The sequence below is a fragment of the Ursus americanus genome, chromosome 12 (assembly GCF_024610735.1).
Source record: "Ursus americanus isolate L20-20 chromosome 12, mUrsAme1.1.p, whole genome shotgun sequence".
NCBI lineage: Eukaryota > Metazoa > Chordata > Mammalia > Carnivora > Ursidae > Ursus > Ursus americanus.
In genome coordinates, this window is record NC_142138.1 from 64,498,118 (window position 1) to 64,519,196 (window position 21,079).

At 37.1% G+C, this 21,079-nt stretch overlaps 1 protein-coding gene across 3 annotated transcripts in view; it reads left to right on the forward strand.

The window, feature by feature from the left end:
• Nucleotides 1-21,079, forward strand: part of MAN1A2 (mannosidase alpha class 1A member 2) — a 187,814-nt gene that overhangs the window by 41,532 nt on the left and 125,203 nt on the right. For all 3 annotated transcript variants that reach the window (XM_045801407.2, XM_045801408.2, XM_087866198.1), the window contains exon 3: nucleotides 5,482-5,578. In XM_045801407.2, coding sequence (XP_045657363.1) covers nucleotides 5,482-5,578 — 97 coding nt within the window. The remainder of the gene's footprint in view (nucleotides 1-5,481; nucleotides 5,579-21,079) is intronic.

The following is a 21,079-nucleotide window of genomic DNA, read 5'->3' on the forward strand; positions in this document are numbered from 1 at the left end:
CCCAACAATCATGTGTGGTAAGGAAGTATTGCCAAACCAGGGAAGTTCACCTGAGCCTTGGTGTTCAGGGTTTTTCTTTGAGGCTCATTATGTATTCGTAGCTGACCTTAGTTCTCCCATGCCTCCAAAGGTCAGGCTGATACCATGTGGCCCAAGGCCCCCACCATAAATCACATTGTAAGCATAAACTGTCTGACGTGGTCCAAGGCTTCACTTGAACGAAGATACTCTCAACAGGCAGGATAATAAAATTTAGTGGTTATTTTCCAGGAGTCTGGCACAGGCCAAATCTTTCTTCAGGTTGTACAGGGTTTGGACAACCCAGACCTTTAGAGCACACCGTAATATCCAGTGTTCTTTCAAGTCAACATGAAACATATTAAGACCTCCTGTATAGGCTCCTATTAAACATTATGGTCACTGGCTTAGCACTCAGAGAAAGTTGAAACTTAAGCTTGTAGGGGAAGAAACTAACAAGAGGCGAGGTGACGCAAACTGAAGGATACCTGAAAGTTTTAAGAATTAGAGACATTGTTTACTTCTGAAGGCAGGGGTATAAAATTAAGTTGGAAAGGGATTATTTGAAAATTTTAAAAGGTGCTAACTCCTAGATCCCCAATTCTCCAGTTTAGGCATCCTAGCTGCTGCCTTCCCTTCCCCAACAGAAGACTACCTTTTAGAGGGATTAATTAGAGGAGGTCTGGATTTTGGGAATACCAGTTACGGCTGAGGGAAAACACAAAAAAGGTGGTTAGGGTGGAGGGGATTAAGTGAAAAGTGTCCTGAATATTGAGACCACTTTCTCCTGCTCAGCTCTCAGAATTCTGGCAGCCAGGTTTTTATATTCCACAAGCAGAAGATGGGAGGACTTCTCTTTGGGGAGACGGGCCCAAGAGAAAAGACTTACACTGTTTCTCAGTGAAAACCCCTGGGTTCACCTGTGCGCCCTAAGATGAGGCTCAACTCAACTTTTGCTCATTCACTGACAGCCTTTAATTATCTTGTAAGTACAAGAACAAACCAAAGATCACCAGGTGTTTCAGGAAATTTTCTCACATTAGAGAACAAAACAGATGGAAGAATTCAGGAATTTGGAGAATAGAGAAACAATACAGGGAGGACAAAAAAATAAAGAATTAACATCATTGGAGTGACAAAAAATGGAACTCATAAGAACAGTGAGTTATGAAAAGAAACATTTACAGAATATGAAGGTGCTCTTAGAAATTAAAAAATACGATAGAATTTTAAAATTCAGTAGAAGAGTTAGAAGATAAAATTGAGCAAATCTCTCAGTACAACAATAAGATTGAGAAAACAAAGTAAGATCAGTCAGGAACATCTAACAAGTGATTAGATGAGGAAAGTAGAGGATAAGTAGTCAATTTGAGAAAATTGGCTAAAACGAAAGAATGTGAGTTTACAGATGGAAAGGACCTACCAGGCATGGAAAAACAATGAGAGAAAAACAAAAAAAACCAAAAAATACAAAAAAAGAAAAAAGACTCCTACTGAAATTTTAGAAAAATAGGCATTCAAAAACAGATCCTAAAAATGTACAGAGGAAAAAAAAAGGTTCCACTCAAAAGATGGGATTGTATATAATGGCACCTCAGATTCCTCAACCATAATATTGGAAACTGAAAGAGAGTGGAGCAATGGCTTAGAAAGAATTATATATTCAGCCAAATTGTGAATCAAATCTGAGGGTAAATTTAGTCATTTTTCTCAGATTGCTACTGGAAAATATGCTTCAGCACAAAAATAGGAAGAGAAGAGATTTTGGCAACAGGGGATCTGTCACTAGAGAGAGAAAAGGAAGGGTATTCTCAGGATTCAGAATAAGGGACTCAGAAGGGTGACTGCTGTGCTTGAGGCAGAGAGAACAGAAGTCGAGGTTAGAGCAGGAGGGATAGCTTCAGGAAGGATATATCAGGAGAAAATGGAACTGATAGTTTATGTGAGATATTTGATTATACTGAGAAAAGTTTTGAAGCTCAAGTATAATTTGGAAGTAAATTGAGAATTGTTACATTAAAAACCTAAGTAAACAAAAACCCCAAGCCCTCAGACAAGTAATTAAAAGCAGGAAAAACAAAAGTTGCATAAAGTAATGTAATAATTACAAGAAAAATGGGTTGTTAATTACATCGGAAGGTTGTGGGCCAGAGAAATACATGTGAGGAAGTATATGTGGAGGTAGTGGCATAAAAGAGCTGAAATAACTATAGGGGAATATAGTACATACCTAAACCTTTTTTAAAAATCAAGAAATAGCACTATAAACTATATTTCAAAATATAATGATAAATAGAAGAAACAGGTGAGGGGCACCTGGGTGGCTTAGTCGGTTAAACAGCTGCCTTTAGCTCAGGTCATGATCCTAGCGTCCTGGGATCCAGCCCCATTTAGGGCTTTCTGTTCAGTGGGGAGTCTACTTCTTCCTCTCCCTCTGCCTGCCGGTCCCCCTGCTTGTGCTGTCTCTCTCTCTGAAAAATTGAGCTTTTTGAGACATAATATGTATAAAATAAAATGAGTTCTATTTTAAGAGTACTGCTTGTTGATGGGTTTTGACAGATGTGTATACCTGTATAACAGCAACTATTGTCAAGATGTTTATAATCTCAAAAACATTTTTCTTGTGCCCCTCTCTGGTCAGTCCACCCGATTCCTTGGTCCCAGGCAACCACTGATCTACTTTTAGTCATTATAGATTAAGTTTGTCTTTTTTCAGTCAAATGGAATCATAAAGTATGAAGGTATGTAATATTTTGTTTCTGGCCTTCTGGTTGGCATAATTTTTTTGAGATTCATCTATGTAGATTGTGCACAAAGTTCACTTTTTTCTTAATAATATTCCATTATATGGGTATACCATAACTTGTTTTATTTATTCACCTGTTGAACATTTGTTCAACATTTGTTCCAGTTTTTGGCTATTATAAATAAAGTTACTATGAACATTTGTGTATAAGTATTTGTGTGGGCACATGTTTCAGTTTTAATTTTGAGATTTGTCTGTGATCTGTTGCCAGTTAATTTTTTGTTTATTGTCTGAAGTAAGTAAGGGCTGTTCTTCAGTTTTTGCCCATAGGGCTTTTTAGTTGTTTCAGCATCGTTTGTTGAAAAGATTATCCTTTTCCTATTGAATTACGTTGGCACTTTTGTTCAAAATCAAATGACAAAATCAGTAGGTGTTGAGTCTCTTTCTGGACTCCTACCTATTCCATTAATCTCTATACCTACCTTAATGCCAATAGGACACTGTATTGAATACTTTAACTTATAGAAGCTTTGACATCAGGTTAAATCCTCCAACTTTGTTCTTTTTAAAAATTGTTTTGGCATTTCTGGTTCCTTTGCCTTTTAGAATTAGCTTCTTTATGAAAATAGAAGTTGCTGGATTTTGACTGGGATTTTATTGAATCTGTAGATGAATTGGGAAGAATTATTATTTTTTTTAAGGTGGGTTTTTTTTTTTTTTTAAGATTTTATTTATTTACTTGACAGAGAAAGAGACAGCCAGCGAGAGAGGGAACACAAGCAGGGGGAGTGGGAGAGGAAGAAGCAGGCTCCCAGCGGAGGAGCCTGAGGTGGGGCTCGATCCCAGGACTCTGGGATCACGCCCTGAGCCGAAGGCAGACGCTTAACAACTGAGCCACCCAGGCGCCCCGAATTGGGAAGAATTATTAACAATATTCAATGTTCCACGAACATGTTACATGTATCCACTTATTTAGGTTTTCTTTAATTTATCAGCAGGTGTTTTATAGTTCTCAGTATATAATTCTTGTACATTTATTATTTTGAAATATTTCATGTGTTTGATGCTATTATAAATGAAATTATTTTTTAATTTCCATTTCTGTTGCTTTTTACTAGCATATAGAAACATATTTAATTTTAGTTTTCTGAGCTTGTTTCCCTGTTACTTTATTGAAGTCATATATTAGTTCTAGTGGATTTTTCTTTTTTAGGTTGCTTAGGATTCTCCTTATACATGGTAATGTCTTCTTTGAATAGAAGTACTTTTCCTTTTTCCTTTTTGATTTTTATGCCTTTTATTTCTTTTTCTTATCTCGTTACACTGGCTAGGACTTCCAGTACATTGTTGAAAATAAATGTTGAGAATGGACATACTTGATCTTGACTTTAGGGTTTAAGCATTTAGTCTTTTACCATTAAGTATGATGTTAGCTGTAGGTTTTTTGAAGATCCCCTTTTTTAGGTTGTAGACGTTTCCTTAGAGGTTAATGAGAGGTTTTTTGTTTGTTTGTTTTAATTATCCTGAATGGGTGTTGAATCTTGTCAGGTGCTTTGTCTACTTCTATAAAAATGATTGTATGATGTTTTTCCTTTTATAGTGTTCTGAATTATATTGATTGGTGTTTGAATGTCAAATTAGTCTTCTATTCCTAGGCTAAACTGTACTCGATCATTATGCAGTATCCTCTCTCTGTGGCTGGTTTTCGTTAAGGAATTTTGAGTCTGTGTTTTTGAGATATATTGGTTTTCAGATTTCTTGTAATGTCTTTGTCTGGTTTTGGTGTCTGAATAATGCAAGCTGCAAAAAAAAAACAACAAGTTGAGGAATATTTTAATGAATAATATACTGTTAATTGAATAGATTTTTGATGTACCACAGTCCACTATTAAATAATTTAGCTGTTATATAATTTTTTTTTTTTGAAGATTTTATTTATTTATTCGACAGAGATAGAGACAGCCAGCGAGAGAGGGAACACAAGCAGGGGGAGTGGGAGAGGAAGAAGCAGGCTCATAGCGGAAGAGCCTGATGTGGGGCTCCATCCCAGATCGCCAGGATCACGCCCTGAGCTGAAGGCAGACGCTTAACTGCTGTGCCACCCAGGCGCCCCCAGCTGTTATATAATTAAATACTCTGCTGTTGTGTAGCTTGGAGCTCTTTTGGTTGTGAGAAGTGTAGTTCAAACTAGTTGATATAAAAAATATTTATTAGCTTAGTGGCTCTAAACTGGGGCTTCAAGCTTGGGTTGGCTAAGTCCACATCTTATATGTTATTGTTAATAATACACACCTCTGTCCTTTTGTTGTTTAGTTTCTCCATGTTGGGAGAGTGTTAGCCTCCATCACCTTCAAAATGATATATTACATAGACCTTGAGATTTCAAATTGAGACAGTCCCTTCGTCTTCTAGTGTCTATAACAATATGCATAAAGGGACTTGATTGCTGCTACTTGAATCACACGTACCTAGTCACTTTGTTTAGGTCAGGGGTTGGCAAAATACAGCCTGCAGACCAAGTTTTTTTTCTTGTTGTGTAGACTGAGATTAAACATGGTGATGTGTGTAATCACACTGGTATAAATATTAATAGAATAATATCCTAATGTAGAAGATACAGGAGAATGGTTAAGGCTATAGTGATAGATGATCTAGATAGATGAAATAACAGTCTGTTAGTAATGTAAATTGATGGATTAAAATTTTTCCTTTCTCAGATGATGAAACATGCCTGGGATAATTATAGGATGTATGGATGGGGACATAATGAACTCAGACCTATTGCAAGGAAAGGACACTCCACCAATATATTTGGTAAGTTTACGTCTTCTAATTATATGTGAACTACTATATCCGTTTTCTACCTCCATCTTTAAAACAGAATTTAACTTTTTGTGTACTTTATAAAACCTGAGTATTTCTATGTAACAATAATTTGAATTATAAGTACATAATGTACTTTGTTTCTTTTTTTTTTTTTTTTTGCAAGTTTCAGTCAGGATTTAGTGATAGTTGCTTTGGAGTATACAGATGATGTGGTAGATTTTCTGTTGTCTTCTTTTTTTTCTTTTTTCTTTTTTTTTTTTTTAAGAATTTATTTATTTATTTGATGGGGGGGAAATCACAAGTAGGCAGAGAGGGAGAAGCAGGTTCCCTGCTGAGCAGAGAGCCTGATTCAGGGCTTGATCTCAGGACCCTGGAATCATGCCCTGAGCCAAAGGCAGATGCTTAACTGACTGAGCCACACAAGTGTCCCAGATTTTCTATATATATACACAGATGCTATAGTCATTTATCTGAGTATTTGAAGCCTTTTCTGCATTTTTTTTCTTTAGTATCAGGGAAGTTCAGTACCTATTATTTGTAATTTTTCTTTAGCACAGTTCTGATACTCCTCAGATTATAGAGGAGGAGTGGATGCCAAAGAAAGCATTAGTGCTATGTATATATAAACGTCACATGCCTACGGTGATTTGTTTGTAAGGTGAGTGGGTTATGTTGTACATTCACAGTTCCAAGGGAAAGATTACTGTGTGTGTGGATGGAGGTCTGGGGAAGAGCTCTGTTCAACTTTAGTTTGCTCTGACTTTCTACCTCTTGAGTTCACTCCACTTGTTAAACTTCTCAGTTTAAAGAAGTAAGTTAATTTACTTAACCCAAGGACAAATCTTGAGAATTATCAAGCTGTTCTTTATCGACTTCACCTTTTTCCCCCATTCTCTGTTTTTCTTGATATGATGGATATCTCTTAAGTAATGATAGGTGAAGGCAAGAAAGCAGTAATGGGGTAGGAAGGCACACATACTAGTTATTACTAATTGTAATGTGCCACCACAGTAATCTAAATAACATTTTTCTTTGTGATATTTGGAAGAATTTGGAAGAACTATGATTTCTCTTATAATTTGTTTATTGCTTGGTTATTTTTTGTGAAAAATAAAACGACTGAAAAGATGCTTTCTCCCAGGTTTGAGAGATGTTGGGACGGAGGAATAGCAGAAAATTTTCTTTTTGGTAATCAAAGACACTAGAGATCTTTTAATATATTTAAATTAGCATCTATCACTTAATGAAATAAAGCATGTTTCCTCAGCAGAGGTTACAGATAGAAAAGTTCCATTGCGTTGTGGATGCCCCATTGTGAGACCTTAGTGCAAGAAAGACATTATATTTAATGGTAATTAAGATTAGATACTCTCTTCAAGTAAATATTTCTTTATATTAAACTCAGTGGTAAACTGTAAGTCCCTTTAAAGGATTGGAGTATAAATGTGTACTGAAAATAAGAGTTGGATGTTAATTTTCTACTCATTTTTTTAAACCTTATTTCTCAGAACATCTACTGTGTTAACACTTACCAAAGAGATACAGGTCCTAGGCAAGGTAGTAGGTAAATAACATATTATTTAATCATTGCAATGACTGTCTAAGGAAGGATTGTTTGCTGAATTTAAATTCAGAATATAAATGAGTTTTCAGGTAACTAAAAATTGCATTTTGTATAAATCAATATAAATCTTTTCTTTTATCGAGCAAAAGGAGTATTTCTTTCTTAACTGAATGTAGTCTTGTTAAAATCCTAATGGAGAAGTTTTGACTTCTTCACTTTTTTTCTTTTTAAAAACAATAGCTTTCTTTTTTTATGAAGGATGGTTTTAACTTATGGTAATTTTTTAAGACTTCTTCAAATGTAAACTTTGTAGATTACTCTTTGGTTAGATTGGTAAATGATGACAGGGCATGGCAGGTTCAGATTATTGTCAGGTGAGTTCTTGCCAGCTGGTTATTAGAGCACTTAAGTTGATTTATTGGGTAAACTGAGAGTTGTCTGTGAGGTCCTAAAAGTTAAAGGAAGTTAGAGTTGGAAAGGGAGACTTTACAAAATGAGCCTTTTCATTCTGAGTTAACTAGGTACGGAGGCAAGGTTTTGCCAGTGGTCCTCCGTTCAGAGAGATCATCAAGTAAATGAAAGCAATTAAGTACATTTCAATAGAAAGTTTTACCTTCTTTGCTACCAATCTGGCAAGAGATCAGTTACTTTAGGGATTCTATAATTTGGTTTGTGAATAAGATTATTTTCCTTTAGAACAATAGTCATATGCACATTAATAGAAATTTCAATAGTATTTATATAGTTTATACTGCCGTGGACTGAATTGTGTCCCTCATAAATTTATATGTTGAAGCTCTAACCCCTAAGTCATTATATATGGAGATAGAGCCTTTAGCAGTTAATAAAGTTAAATGAGGTCATAAGTGTGGGGTCCTAATCTGCTAGATAGGGCTGGAACCCTTAAGAGAAGAGGAAGAGACACCAGAGCTCGCTCTCCCCGTGTACATGAACCAGGGAAAGGTCATATGAGGACATAGGAGGAAGATGGATGTCTACAAACCTTCACCAAAATCTGGAACCTTAATTTGGACTTTTAAGCATCCAGAGCAATGAGAAAATAAATTTCTGTTGTTTAAGCCTCCTAGTCTATATATTTCATTATGGCAGCCCAAGCAGAGTAATAAATGTACTATATACTGAGGGCTGGTTTTAGAGATTGATGTGAATGAACTTGTTTTGCATTCAAAACAACCCTAAGAGGGAGGTGCTGTGGTTACTGTTTCTGTTTTACAGATGAGGAAATGAAAGCACAGTTAGGGTTAACTAACTTGCCCAAGGTCGCCCAGTTAGTAAATAACGGAGCCAGGATTTGAATCCCAGCAGTCTAGTGCCAAGGTCCCTTTCTCTAACCACCGTTCCACACTGTTTCAGTAGATTCTAAAGACAGAAAAACATTAATAGCAGAACACAGGAAAAAAAATCCGTCGTGAGAAGAAAATTCTAGTGAAATGGTAGAGAAAGTGAAAATGCAATCTGTAGAATTTTCAGTAATCAAAATTAGGTGCTTGTATCTTTTTTTTTTTTTTAAGATTTTATTTATTTGACAGAGACACAGTGAGAGAGGGAACACAAGCAGGGGGAGTGGGAGAGGGAGAAGCAGTGTTCCTGCTGAGCAGGGAGCCCGATGCGGGGCTCGATCCCAGGACCTTGGGATCATGACCTGAGCCAAAGGCAGATGCTTAATGACTGAGCCACCCAGGCGCCCCAGGTGCTTGTATCTTTTATTAAAAATTTTGAGTGGTTACAATTTTTTCCCACCAAATAAGCTAAGTAGGAATGGATCCTTTATTATTTGTTTTATATTTTTAGGTACACAGTTAGTTTATTAAAGGATTAATATTCTTTTTCTTATTCTTTTTTGCATCTCATATCCTTGCTGCTGAGTATGGTTTGGAAGTTTAAAAAAAAATCTTTTTCTTTTCTTTTTTTTTTTTTTTACTTTCTCGTTGTTTAAATAGAAGAAGTCTAACCAATAGGTAATCGTTCTGAGTGTCTCATTTGACATCCCAAATTCAGAGTGCCTTTACGGAGTCAGAATCTTAGAGTCGAAAGGAACTTTAAGTTTTAAAGTCTGTACTCTTCTATTATGGAACATATAGGCGGGTATTGAACATGTAGGCAAGTGTTGAAACTTACAGTATTTGAGATTATATGGAAAACAATTTAAAATGTGTCCTTTTCCATTTTATTAGCTTAAATATGAAAAAAATTATATAGTAACCGAAATCAGTGCTCCTCTGACTTCTAATAGCTAGCCCTTGGCATTATATGATTCTTTATGTGCAGATAACAGAAAACCCATTTCAAAATGACTTAAACTAAAAGAAATTCAATCAGCTGAGTGAAGTCCTAGCATAGATTGGAGTCCAGCTAAGCTTTTTCTTTATGTCTTTTGTCTGTTTTTCTCTGTGTATTGGTATCTTCAGACTGGCTTCTTAGCAGGATGGCTGCCTCAGCTCGAAGCTTTATATGTTCATATTACCACATCTGTACAAAAGAGAACACTGTAGAGAAGGGAGCACTTGGGTTTCTTAGAAACTTCATCGAAAAGACTCGTTGTTTCTTGTCTCTAATTGGCTTTTGTGCCCATCCTCAAACCAAATGCTGTTCCCAGAAGGGTAGCATTATTGCTTTGGTTTTGCCCAGTTAAGGCAAACTCCTAGAGCTAGTGAGTGCAAAGAAGGAAATGTTGCTGGATGTAAATTAGCACTGGTATTAATTATTCCAGTGGAGATTCATGGAATGAATTCTGTTTACTTAGACATTGTGGAGAATAAAAAGAGTTTTATTATGGATAGGTCTTTTGTATTTAAAAGAAAGAATTTTGATTTGGAAAAGAGTGTTACTAACTTTGCAGTGCTTTTTGAAGTGTGCTTTTATTTTCTGTATGTGTGTCTATGTGTCTGTATGTTTGTGTGTGTATAAATTCTTTCCTGCTATTTCCAACTTAACTGGGGTATGACTTCTAATATTTTGTTTAGGATTTTGCATTTCTACTTTGCATTCATATTCTGTACTTTTCTTCCATTATCTCTGTCTTGTTTTGGTTTGAGGGTAATGCTGGCCTCATAAAATGAATTTGGAAGCGTTCTCTGCTCTTCAGATTTCTGGAAGAAATTGTTTAACATTGATTTTATTTTCTTTTTTAGAGTTGGTAAAATTCACCAGTGAAGCCATTGGCATCTGGAGATTTATTTTTTTCTGGGAGGTTTTTAAACTGCAAATTCAGTTTCTCTAGCACTAAGGACCAGTTTATCTGTAGTTGACTCTTAAACAGTAAGTTCTTGAACTGGGGGTCCACTTATATGTGGGTTTTTTTGATAAATACAGTATGATAGTGTAAGTTTATTTTCTCTTACGATTTTTTTCAAATTTTTATTTAAATTCTAGTTGCTAATATACAGTGCAATATTGGTTTCATGCGTAGAATTCAGTGATTCATCACTTACATACAACACCCAGTGCTCATCACAAGTGCCCTCCTTAATACCCATCACCCATCTAGCACATTCTGCACCCACCTCCCTTCATCAACCCTCAGATTGTTCTCTATCATTAAGAATCTTTTTTTTTAAGATTTTATTTATTTATTTGAGAGAGACATAGTGAGAGATAGAGCACAAGCAGGGGAGAGGGGGAGAAGCAGGCTCCCCACTGAGCAGGGAGCCCTATGCTGGTCTCGATCCTAGGACTCTGGGATCTTGACCTGAGCTGAAGGCAGACGCTTAACCGACTGAGCCACCCAGGCGGCCCTATCATTAAAGAATCTTTAATGGTTTGTTTCCCCTTTCTCTTTTTTTTCCCTTTTATTCCTCTTCCCATATATTCATCTGTTTTGTTTTGTTAAATTCCACATGAGTGAAATCATATGGTATTTGTCTTACTCTGACTGACTTATTTCGCTTAGCATAGTACACTCTAGCTCCATCCACCTCGTTGCAAATGGCAGGATTTCATTCTTTTTGATGGTTGAGTAATACTCAGTGATTGTGTGTGTGTGTGTGTGTGTGTACATATATATGTATATATAGCTTCTTTATCCATTCATCCTTTGATGGACATTTGGGTTCTCTCCATAGTTTGGCTACAAACAATTGGGGTGCATGTAGCCTCTTACGATTTATTGATAACATTTTTTCTAGCATACTTTACTGTAAGAATGTAGTTTATAATACACATACAAACTACGTGTGAATCAAGTGTTTATCATCAGTAAGGCTGCTAGTAAGCCATAGGCAATTCGTGGTTAAGTTTTGGGGGATTCAGAAATTACACATGGGTTTTTGACTGCATTGGGGGTCAGCCCTTAATCCCAGGGTTCTTCATGGGCCAACTGTATTCTTCTGTAAGTTTTGGTAGTTTGTGTTTTTTGAGGAATTAGTTCATTTCCTCTTAGCTATTGCTTTTATGTGTGTAGAGTGTTTGGAGTATTGTTATCTTTTGATTGTCTGTGGCAGCTGTAGTGATAATCCCTTTTAATTCCTAATATTAGTAATTCATGTTTTTTCTCTTTTGTCAGTCCTGCTGGAAGCTTGGTTTCACTGATCTTTTTAAATAATTTATCATGGTTCACTTTTTTTTTAATTCAGGTAATATTAATATAGATCATTATACTAGTTTCAAGTGTACAATATAATGATACAGAAATTCTATACATTATTCAGTGCTCATCGTGATAAGTGTACTCTTAATCCTCTTCCCCTGTTTCACCCATCCCCCCACCCACTTCCCCTCTGGTAGCCATCAGTTTATTCTCTGTAGTTAAAAGTTTATCTCTTGGTTTACCTCTTTTTTTCTTTCCCCCATGTTCCTTTGTTCTGTTTCTTAATTTTCACAAAGGAGTGAAATCATATGGTATTTGTCTTTCTCTGGCTGACTTATTTCACTTAGCATTATATCATCTAGATCCATCCATGTTGTTGCAAATGGCAAGATTTAATTCTTTTTTTATGGCTGAGTAATATTCTGTTGTATATGTATACCACATCTTTTTTTTATCCACTTATCTGTCAGTGGATACTTGGGTTGCTTCCCTGTCTTGGCTTTTATCAATAATGCTGCAATAAACATAGGGGTGCCTTTATCTTTTCAAATTTGTTTTGATTTTCTTTGGGTAAATAGCCAGTAGTGGAATTACTGGATCATTTAGTAATTCTATTTTTAGTGTTTTGAGGAACCTTCATACTGTTTTCTACAGTTGGCTGCATTCCCTTGTATTCCCACTAATAGTACTTGAGGGTTCTTTTTTCTCCACATCCTTGCCAACTCTTGTTATTTCTTGTGTCTTTGGTCTTAGTCATTTTGATAGGTGTGAGGTGATAATCTCATTGTGGTTTTGTTTTGCATTTCCCTGATGATGAGTAATGTTAAATATCCTTTCACGTGTCTGCTGGCCATCTATATGTCTTCTTTGGAAAAATGTCTATTTATTGATCTTTTTTATATTTTTGTTATGCTTTCAGTTTCTTTGATTTTTGCTCTTTAGTATTTTCTTTCTTCCACAGATTTGGGTTGATTTAGCTCTTACTTTTCTAATTTCTTTAAGTGGAAGCCTAGAGTATGGATTTGCGATCCTCTTTTCCGGTAAAAGCATTTAATGCTATAAATTAACTGTGAGATGCTGCTTTAGTTATACCCAAAGATTTTGATATGTTGTGTTTTAATTGTCATTTAATTCAATATGTTTTAAAATTTCCCTTGAGGAACCCTCTTGCACTGTTGGTGGAAAAGGAAACTGCTGCAGCCCTCGGGAAAGCAATATGGAGGTTCCTCAAAAAGTTAAAAATAGGGGCACCTGGGTAGCGCAGTCGTTAAGCGTCTGCCTTCTGCTCAGGGCGTGATCCCGGCGTTCCGGGATCGAGTCCCACATCGGGCTCCTCCACTGGGAGCCTGCTTCTTGCTCTCCCACTCCCCTGCTGTGTTCTCTCTCTCGCTGGCTGTCTCTCTGTCACATAAATAAATAAAATCTTAAAAAAAAAAAAAGTTAAAAATAGAACTACCCTGTGACCCAGCAATTACACTGTTAGGTATTATCTGAAGTATACAAAAATATTAATTTAAAGGGATACATGCATCCCGATGTTTATAGCAGCATTATTCACAATAGCCAAATTATGGAAAGAACCTAAATGTCCATCAATTGATGAATGGATAAAGAAGGTGTGGTGTAGATAGTCCAGGATGGCAGAGGAGTAGGAGACCTTAGGTTCATTTGGTCCCAGGAATTGAGCTAGATAGCTGTCAAATCATTCTGAACACCTGTGAACTCAACTAGAGATCTAAGAAAAGAATTGCTGCAATTCTACAAATAGAAAAGCGACCACTTTCTGCAAGGTAGGGGGTGCAGACAAGTGAATCTGAAGTGATTTTTGGGAAGATAAACCACGGAGGGAGGGAGCCTCTGTAAGCCGGCTACTGGAAGGTGATATAACAGTGGAGTGCAAAATCAGAACTTGTAGAAGTTTGTTCCAGTGAGGGGCATCCCTGCCCGAAAGGCTCTCAGGTGGCGAAGCAAGGCGGAATCCTAGGTGGAACAGTGTGGTCTCAGGATCCCTGGGGCCACAGGAAGACTGGGGGTGCCCGAGTGTGGCAGAGCTCACAGGTATCCAAGTAGGGAAGCCGGCTTCAATCAGTGAGCCCAGGAGTGGGCTTTCAGCTCTGTGTTACCATAAACCGTGAACCCCTGCACGGTTGGGCAACCGCTTTCAGAGTAGGGAACCCCACAAGTGGCAGAACTGGGGCGAGACCCCCTTCCCTCTCCCAGCAGGAGTGGCATGGGTGCACACTGCAGAAGTCTGCAGGGCTTGGGGATGCGAATGGGGCTCGTGTGGCTGAGATAGAAATGCTTGGTCACAGGCTAGGTGAGCATGGAGTGGAGACGGAGACCAGGGAGATAGGAGTGATTGACTGCTTTTCCCTGAGGGCATCTGAAAAGTGGGGCCCTGAGCTTTTAGCTCTGGGGCTGGAGATCGGGAGGCCATCATTTTCATTCTCATCTTCTATAGCAGCACAGAAAGCCTTCAGGGAACAAAAGCCACAGAGAGCAATCCTAAGCACCTTTCTGGTCAGGGTGGTGCAGTTCTGTTTGGGGCAAAGAAACCTGAGAATCAACACAACAAAGCCCCTCCCCCAGAAGATCAGCAAGAACATCCAACCAAGACCAAGTTTATCGGTCACACGGAACTGTAAAACTCCAGTGCTAGGTGAAAACAGTACATAGAATTCATGTTTTTTCCCCCACAATTCTTTAGGTTTCAATTTTAATTTTTTTCTCTTTCCTTTTTCAACCAATTTCTAATTTTATCAACTCTTTTTTTAAGTCTTTTAAAATTTTCATCTTTACATTTATATTCTATCCTTTCATTCATTGTATTTAATTTTATTTTTATATATATTCAAGTTTCTCTTTCTTCACAGCTTTGGGATGTAGTTTCTTTTAACGAACAGACCAGAATACTCTCAAGATATAGTGTAGTGCTCTGTTCTGTTAACCTGTTTATATTCCTTCTTTTTTTTTTTTTTGGCATTTAATTTTAATTTTTAGTTACATTCTGTCCTTTCATTGTATTTAATTGTATTTTTGTACATATATATAAGGTTTTTTTCCTTTACAATTTTTGGATTTAGTTTTCTAACGCACAGACCAAAATACACACAGGATTCAGTGTATTGCTCTGTTCACATGTGTGATTATATTCACTCTTTCTTTTTTTTTTAATTAAAAATTTTTTTTTTCCATTTCGTGTCTCTTCTGATTTGTTTAATGTATAATACATTTCTCTGGGGTCGTTGTTACCCGTTTAGTATTTTATTCTCTCATTCGTCTATTCTTCTTGAACAGAATGACAAGATGGAAAAACTCACCACAAAAAAGGAGAACAAGAGGCAGTACCAACTGTCAGGGACCTAAATCAGTATGGATATAATGTAAGATGTCAGAACTAGAGTTCAGAATAACGATTATAAAGATACAACTGGGCTTGAAAAGTGCATAGAAGGCACTAAAGAATCCCTTCCTGGGGAAATAAAAGAACTAAAATCTAATCAAGTTGAAATAAAAAAGTCTATTAATGAGATGCAATAAGAAATGGAGGCTCTAACTGCTACGATAAATGAGGCAGAATAGAGAATTAGTGACATAGAAGATGAAATGATGGAGAATGATGAATCTGAGAAGAGAGACAAACAACTACTGGAACATAAGGGGAGAATTTGAGACATAAGTGATACCATAAAGTGAAACAATATTAGAATAATTGGGATCCCAGAAGAACAGGAAGAAGAGAGGGATGGGGGTAGGCAGAAGGTATATTGGAGCAAATTATAGCAGAGAACTTTCCTCATCTGGGGAAGGAAACAGGCATCAAAATCCACACAGAGGCCCAGAGAACCCCCCTCAAAATCAGTAAAGTAGGTCAACACCTCGACATAATAATAGTGAAGCTTGCAAATCTCAGAGACAAAGAAAATCCTGAAGGCAGCTCAGGATAAGAGATCCATAGCCTACAAGGGTAGACACATTAGACTGGCAGCAGACTTATCCACAGAGACCTGGTAGGCCAGAAAGGACTGGCATGATAGATTCAGGGTGCTAAATGAGAAAAATAATGCAACCAAGAATACTTTATCCAGCCAGGATGTCATTCAGAATAGAACGAATGATTAAAACAAAACAAAACAAAACAAAACAACTTCCAGGACAAACAGAAACGAAAAGAATTTGTGATCACTAAACCAGCCCTGAAAGAGATATTAAAGGGGATATCTTAAGCAAAGAGAGAGCCCAAAAGTAACATACACCAGAAAGAAACAGAGACAGTCTACAGAAACAGTGACTTTGCGGGTAATACAGTGGCACTAAGTTCCTATCTTTCAGTAGTTAATCTGAGTGTAAATGGGCTAAATGCCCCAATCAAAAGATACAGGGTATCAGGTTGAATAAAAAAGCAAGACCCATCGATATGATGTCTGCAAGAGACTCATTTTAGGCCCAAAGACACCTCCAGATTGAAAGTGAGGGGGTGGAAAACGATTTATCATGCTAATCGACATCAAAAGAAAACTGGGGTAGTAATCCTTATACAGATAAATTAGATTTTAGGCCAAAGACTGTAATATAAGATGAGGAAGAACACTATATCATAATTAAAGGGTCTGTCCACCAAGAAGATCTAACAATTGTAAATATTTATGCCCCTAACATGGGAGCAGCCAATTATATAAGCTAATTAATAACAAAATTAAACTCATTGATAATAACAAAATAATAGTAGGGGACTTTAACATTCCACTCACTGCAATGGACAGATCATCTGAGTAGAAGATGGACAAGGAAACAAGGGCTTTGAATGACACACTTTACCAGATGGACTTAACAGATATATTCAGAGCATTCTGTCCTAAAGCAACAGAATACAAATTCCTCTTGAGTGCTCATGGAACATTTAGAATAGATCACATCCTGGGTCACAAATCAGGTCTCATCAGTACCAAAAGATTAGAATCATTCCCTGCATATTTTCAGACCACAATGCTTTGAAACTTGAACTCAATCACAAGAGGAAATTTGGAAAGAACTCAAATATCTGGAGGCTAAAGAGCATCTTACTAAAGAATGATTGGGTCAACCAGGAAATTAAAGAGTTAAAAAATTCATGGAAACAAATGAAAATGAAAACACAACTGTTCAAAAACCTTTGGGATGCAGCAAAGGTGGTCCTAAGAGGGAAGTGTATAGCAATACAAACCTTTCTTAAGAAACGAGAAAGGTCTCAAATACACAAGCTAACCTTACATGTAAAGGAGCTGGAAAAAGAACAGCAAATAACGCCTAAACCCAGCAGGAGAAGAGAATTAATAAGAGTAGAGCAGAAATCAATGAAATAGAAACCAAAAGAACAGTAGAACAGATCAATAAAACTAGGAGCTGGTTCTTTGAAAGAATTAATAAGATTGATAAACCCCTGGCCAGACTTATCAAAAAGAAAAGAGAAAGGACCAAAATAAATAAAATCATGAATGAAAGAGGAGAGATCACAATGAACACCAAAGAAATACAATTATAAGATCATATTATGGACAACTGTATGCCAACAAATTAGGCAATCTGGAAGAAATGGATGCATTCCTAGAAACATATAAACTACCAAAACTGAACCAGGAAGAAATAGAAAACCTGAACAGATCCATAACCAGCAAGGAAATTGAAGCAGTAATCCAAAAATCTCCCAACAAACAAGAGTCCAGGATTGGATGGCTTCCCAGGGGAATTCTATCAAACGTTTCAAGAAGAATTAATATGTATTTTTCTGAAGCTCTTTCAAAAACTAGAAATGGATGGAAAATTTCCAAACCCATTCTCTGAGGCCAGCATTACCTTGATCCCAAAACCAGACAAAGACCCCACTAAAGAAGAGAGTTACAGACCAATATCCCTGATGAACATGAATGCAAAAATTATCATCAAGATACTAGCCAATAGGATCCAACAGTACATTAAAAGGATTATTCACCATGACCAAGTGGGATTTATTCCTGGACTGCGAGGGCGGTTCAGCATCTACAAATCAATCAGTATGATACACTACATAAATAAAAGAAAGGACAAGAATCATATGATCCTCTCAATATATGCAGAAAAAGCATTTGATAAAGTACACCATCCTTTCTTGCTTAAAACTCTTCACAGTGTAGGGATAGAGGGAACATACCTCAATATTATAAAAGCCATCTATGAAAAGCCCACGTGAAATCATTCTCAATGGAGAATAATTGAGAGCTTTTCCCCCAAGGTCAGGAACACAGCAGGGATGTCCACTATCACCACTGTTGTTCATCATAGTACTAGAAGTCCTAGCCTCAGCAGTCAGACAAGAAAAAGAAATAAAAGGCATCAAATCAGCAAAGAAGAAGTCCGTCTCACTCTTTGCAGATGACATGGTACTCTGGAAAACCCAAAAGACTCCCCCCCAAAATTGCTAGAACTCATACAGGAATTCAGCAGATGACAGGATATAAAAATTAATGCAGAGAAATCCATTTCATTTCTATACATTAATAATGAAGCAGCAGAAAGAGAAATTAAGGAGTCAATCCCTTTTACAGTTGCACCAAAAATAATAAGATATGTAGCAATAAACCTAACCAATAAGGTGAAAGACCTGTACTTAAACACTGATGAAAGAAATTGAAGATGACACAAAGAAATGGAAAAAAAAAATACATCCCATGCTCATGGATTAGAAGAACAAATATTGTTAAAATGTCTATGCTACACAAAGCAATCTATACATTCAATGCAATCCCTATCAAAATACCATTAACTTTTTTCGCAGAGTTGGGACAAATAATCCTAAAATTTGTGTGGACTCACAAAAGACCCCGAATAGCCAAAGGAATGTTGAAAAAGAGAACTAAAGCTTGTGGCATCACAATGCTGGACTTCAGGCTCTATTTTTAAAGCTGTAATCATCAAGACAGTATGGTACTGGCACAAAAACAGGCAAATAGATCAGTGGAACAGTATAGAAAACCCAGAAATAGACCCTCAACTTTATGGCCAACTAATCTTCGATTACACAGGGAGGAATATCCAGTAGAAAAAAGACAGTCTCTTCAACAAATGGTGTTGGGAAAATTGGACAGCTACATGCAGAAGAATGAAACTGGACCATTTCCTTACACCATACACAAAAATGTACTCAAAATGGATAAAAGACTTAGGTCCTGTGAGACAGGAATCCATTGAAATCCTAGAGGAGAACTCAGGCAGCAACCTCTGTGACCTCAAGCTACTTCTTGCTAGACTCCTCTCCAAAGGCAAGGGATACAAAGGCAAAAATGAACTATTGGGACTTCATCAATACAAAAAGCTTTTGCACAGCAAGGGAAGCAGTCAACAAAACCAAAAGACAACCGACAGAATGGAGAAGTTATTTGTCAATGTATTATTAGATAAAGCGCTAGTATCCAAAATCTGTAAGGAACTTAACAAACTCAACACTTAAAGAACAAATAATCCAATCAAGAAATGGGCAGAAGACATGAACAGGGGTGCCTGGGTAGCGCAGTCATTAAGCGTCTGCCTTCGGCTCAGGGCGTGATCCGGCGTTGTGGGATCGAGCCCTACATCAGGCTCCTCCGCTGGAAGCCTACTTCTTCCTCTCCCACTCCCCCTGCTTGTGTTCCCTCTCTCGCTGGCTGTCTCTGTCTAAATAAATAAAATCTTAAAAAAAAAAAAAAGACATGAACAGACATTTTTCCAAAGAAGGCATACAAACGGCCAACAGACTCATGAGAAAGTGCTCAACATCACTTGACATCAGGGAAATACAAATCAAAACCACAATGAGATACCAACTTATGCTGGTCAGAATGGCTAAAATCAACAAGTCAGAAAATGACAGATGTTGGTGAGGATGCAGAGAAAGGGGAACCCTGTTAACACTGTTGGTGGCAATGCAAAATGGTGCAGCCACTCTGGAAAACAGTATGGAGGTTCCTCAAAAAGTTCAAAATAGAGCCACCCAATGAACCAGCAATTGCACTACTGGGTATTTACCCCAAAGATACAAATGCAGTGATCTGAAGGGGCACCTGCACCCCAATGTTTATAGCAGCAGTGTCCACAGTCGCCCAATTATTGAAAGTGGGCAGATGAATGGATAAAGAAGATGTTGTACATATATACACTGGAGTATGACACAGCCATCAAAAAATGAAATCTTGCCATTCGCAGTGATGTGGATGGAACTAGAGGGTATTATGCTATGTGAAATAAGTCAGTCAGAGAAAGGGAATTCTCATATGATCTCACTTGTGGAATTTAAGAAACAAAACAGAGGATTATAGGGGAAGAGAAGGAAAAATAAAGACGAAATCAGAGAGGGAGACAAACCATAAGAGACTCTTAATCAGAGGAAACAAAACTGAGGGTTGCTGTAGGGGAGAGAGGGTGGGGGGATGGGATAATTGGGTGATGGACAGTAAGAAGCACACGTTTTATAATGAGCACTGGCTATTATATAAGACTGATGAATCACTGACCCTAGGTCTGAAACTAATAATTCACCATATGTTAATTAATTGAATGTAAATAAAAAATAAAAAAAAGATGTGTATATATACAAGGGAATATCAGTCAACCATAAAAGAGAATGAAATCTTGCCATTTGAAATGACGTAGATGGATCTGGAGAGTATTATGCTAAGCAAAATAAGTCAGAGAAAGACAAATACCATATGATTTTTAGAAACAGAACAAAGGAACATGGGGGAAGAAAAAAGAGGTAAACGAAGAAACAAACTCTTAACTACGGAGAATAAACTGATTGTTCCCAGAGGGGAGGTGGGTGGGGGGATGGGTGAAATAGCTGATGGGGATTAAGGAGTGCACTTGTTATGATGAACACTGGGTGTCATATGTAAATCACTATATTGTACACCTGAAACTAATAGTACACTGTATGTTAACTAACTGGAATTTAATTTAAAAAATAGAAGCACATAGGAAAAGCCATGTGTTTTTCCACTTGAGGAAAAAAGTATTTTCCATGAGTAAGTTGTTTAATTTTCAAACATTTAGATATTTTCCTTTTATCTTTCTGTTATTGAAATTTAGTTTATTTCTATTATGGTTAGAGACTATACTACATTTCAGTTATTTTTTTTAAGATATGATTTATTTATTTGACAGAGAGTGAGAGAGAGCAAAGGAGCACAAGCAGGGGGAGTGGGGAGTGGCAAAGGAGAGGGAGAAACAGGCTCCCCATTGAGCAAGGAGCCGAGCAAGGAGCCTGATGTGGGGCTCGATCCCAGGCTGCTGGGATTGTTACCTGAGCCGAAGGCAGACGCTCAATGAACTGAGCCACCCAGGTGTCCCTATATTTCACTTCTTTTAAATTGTTTAAGATTTACTTTATGAT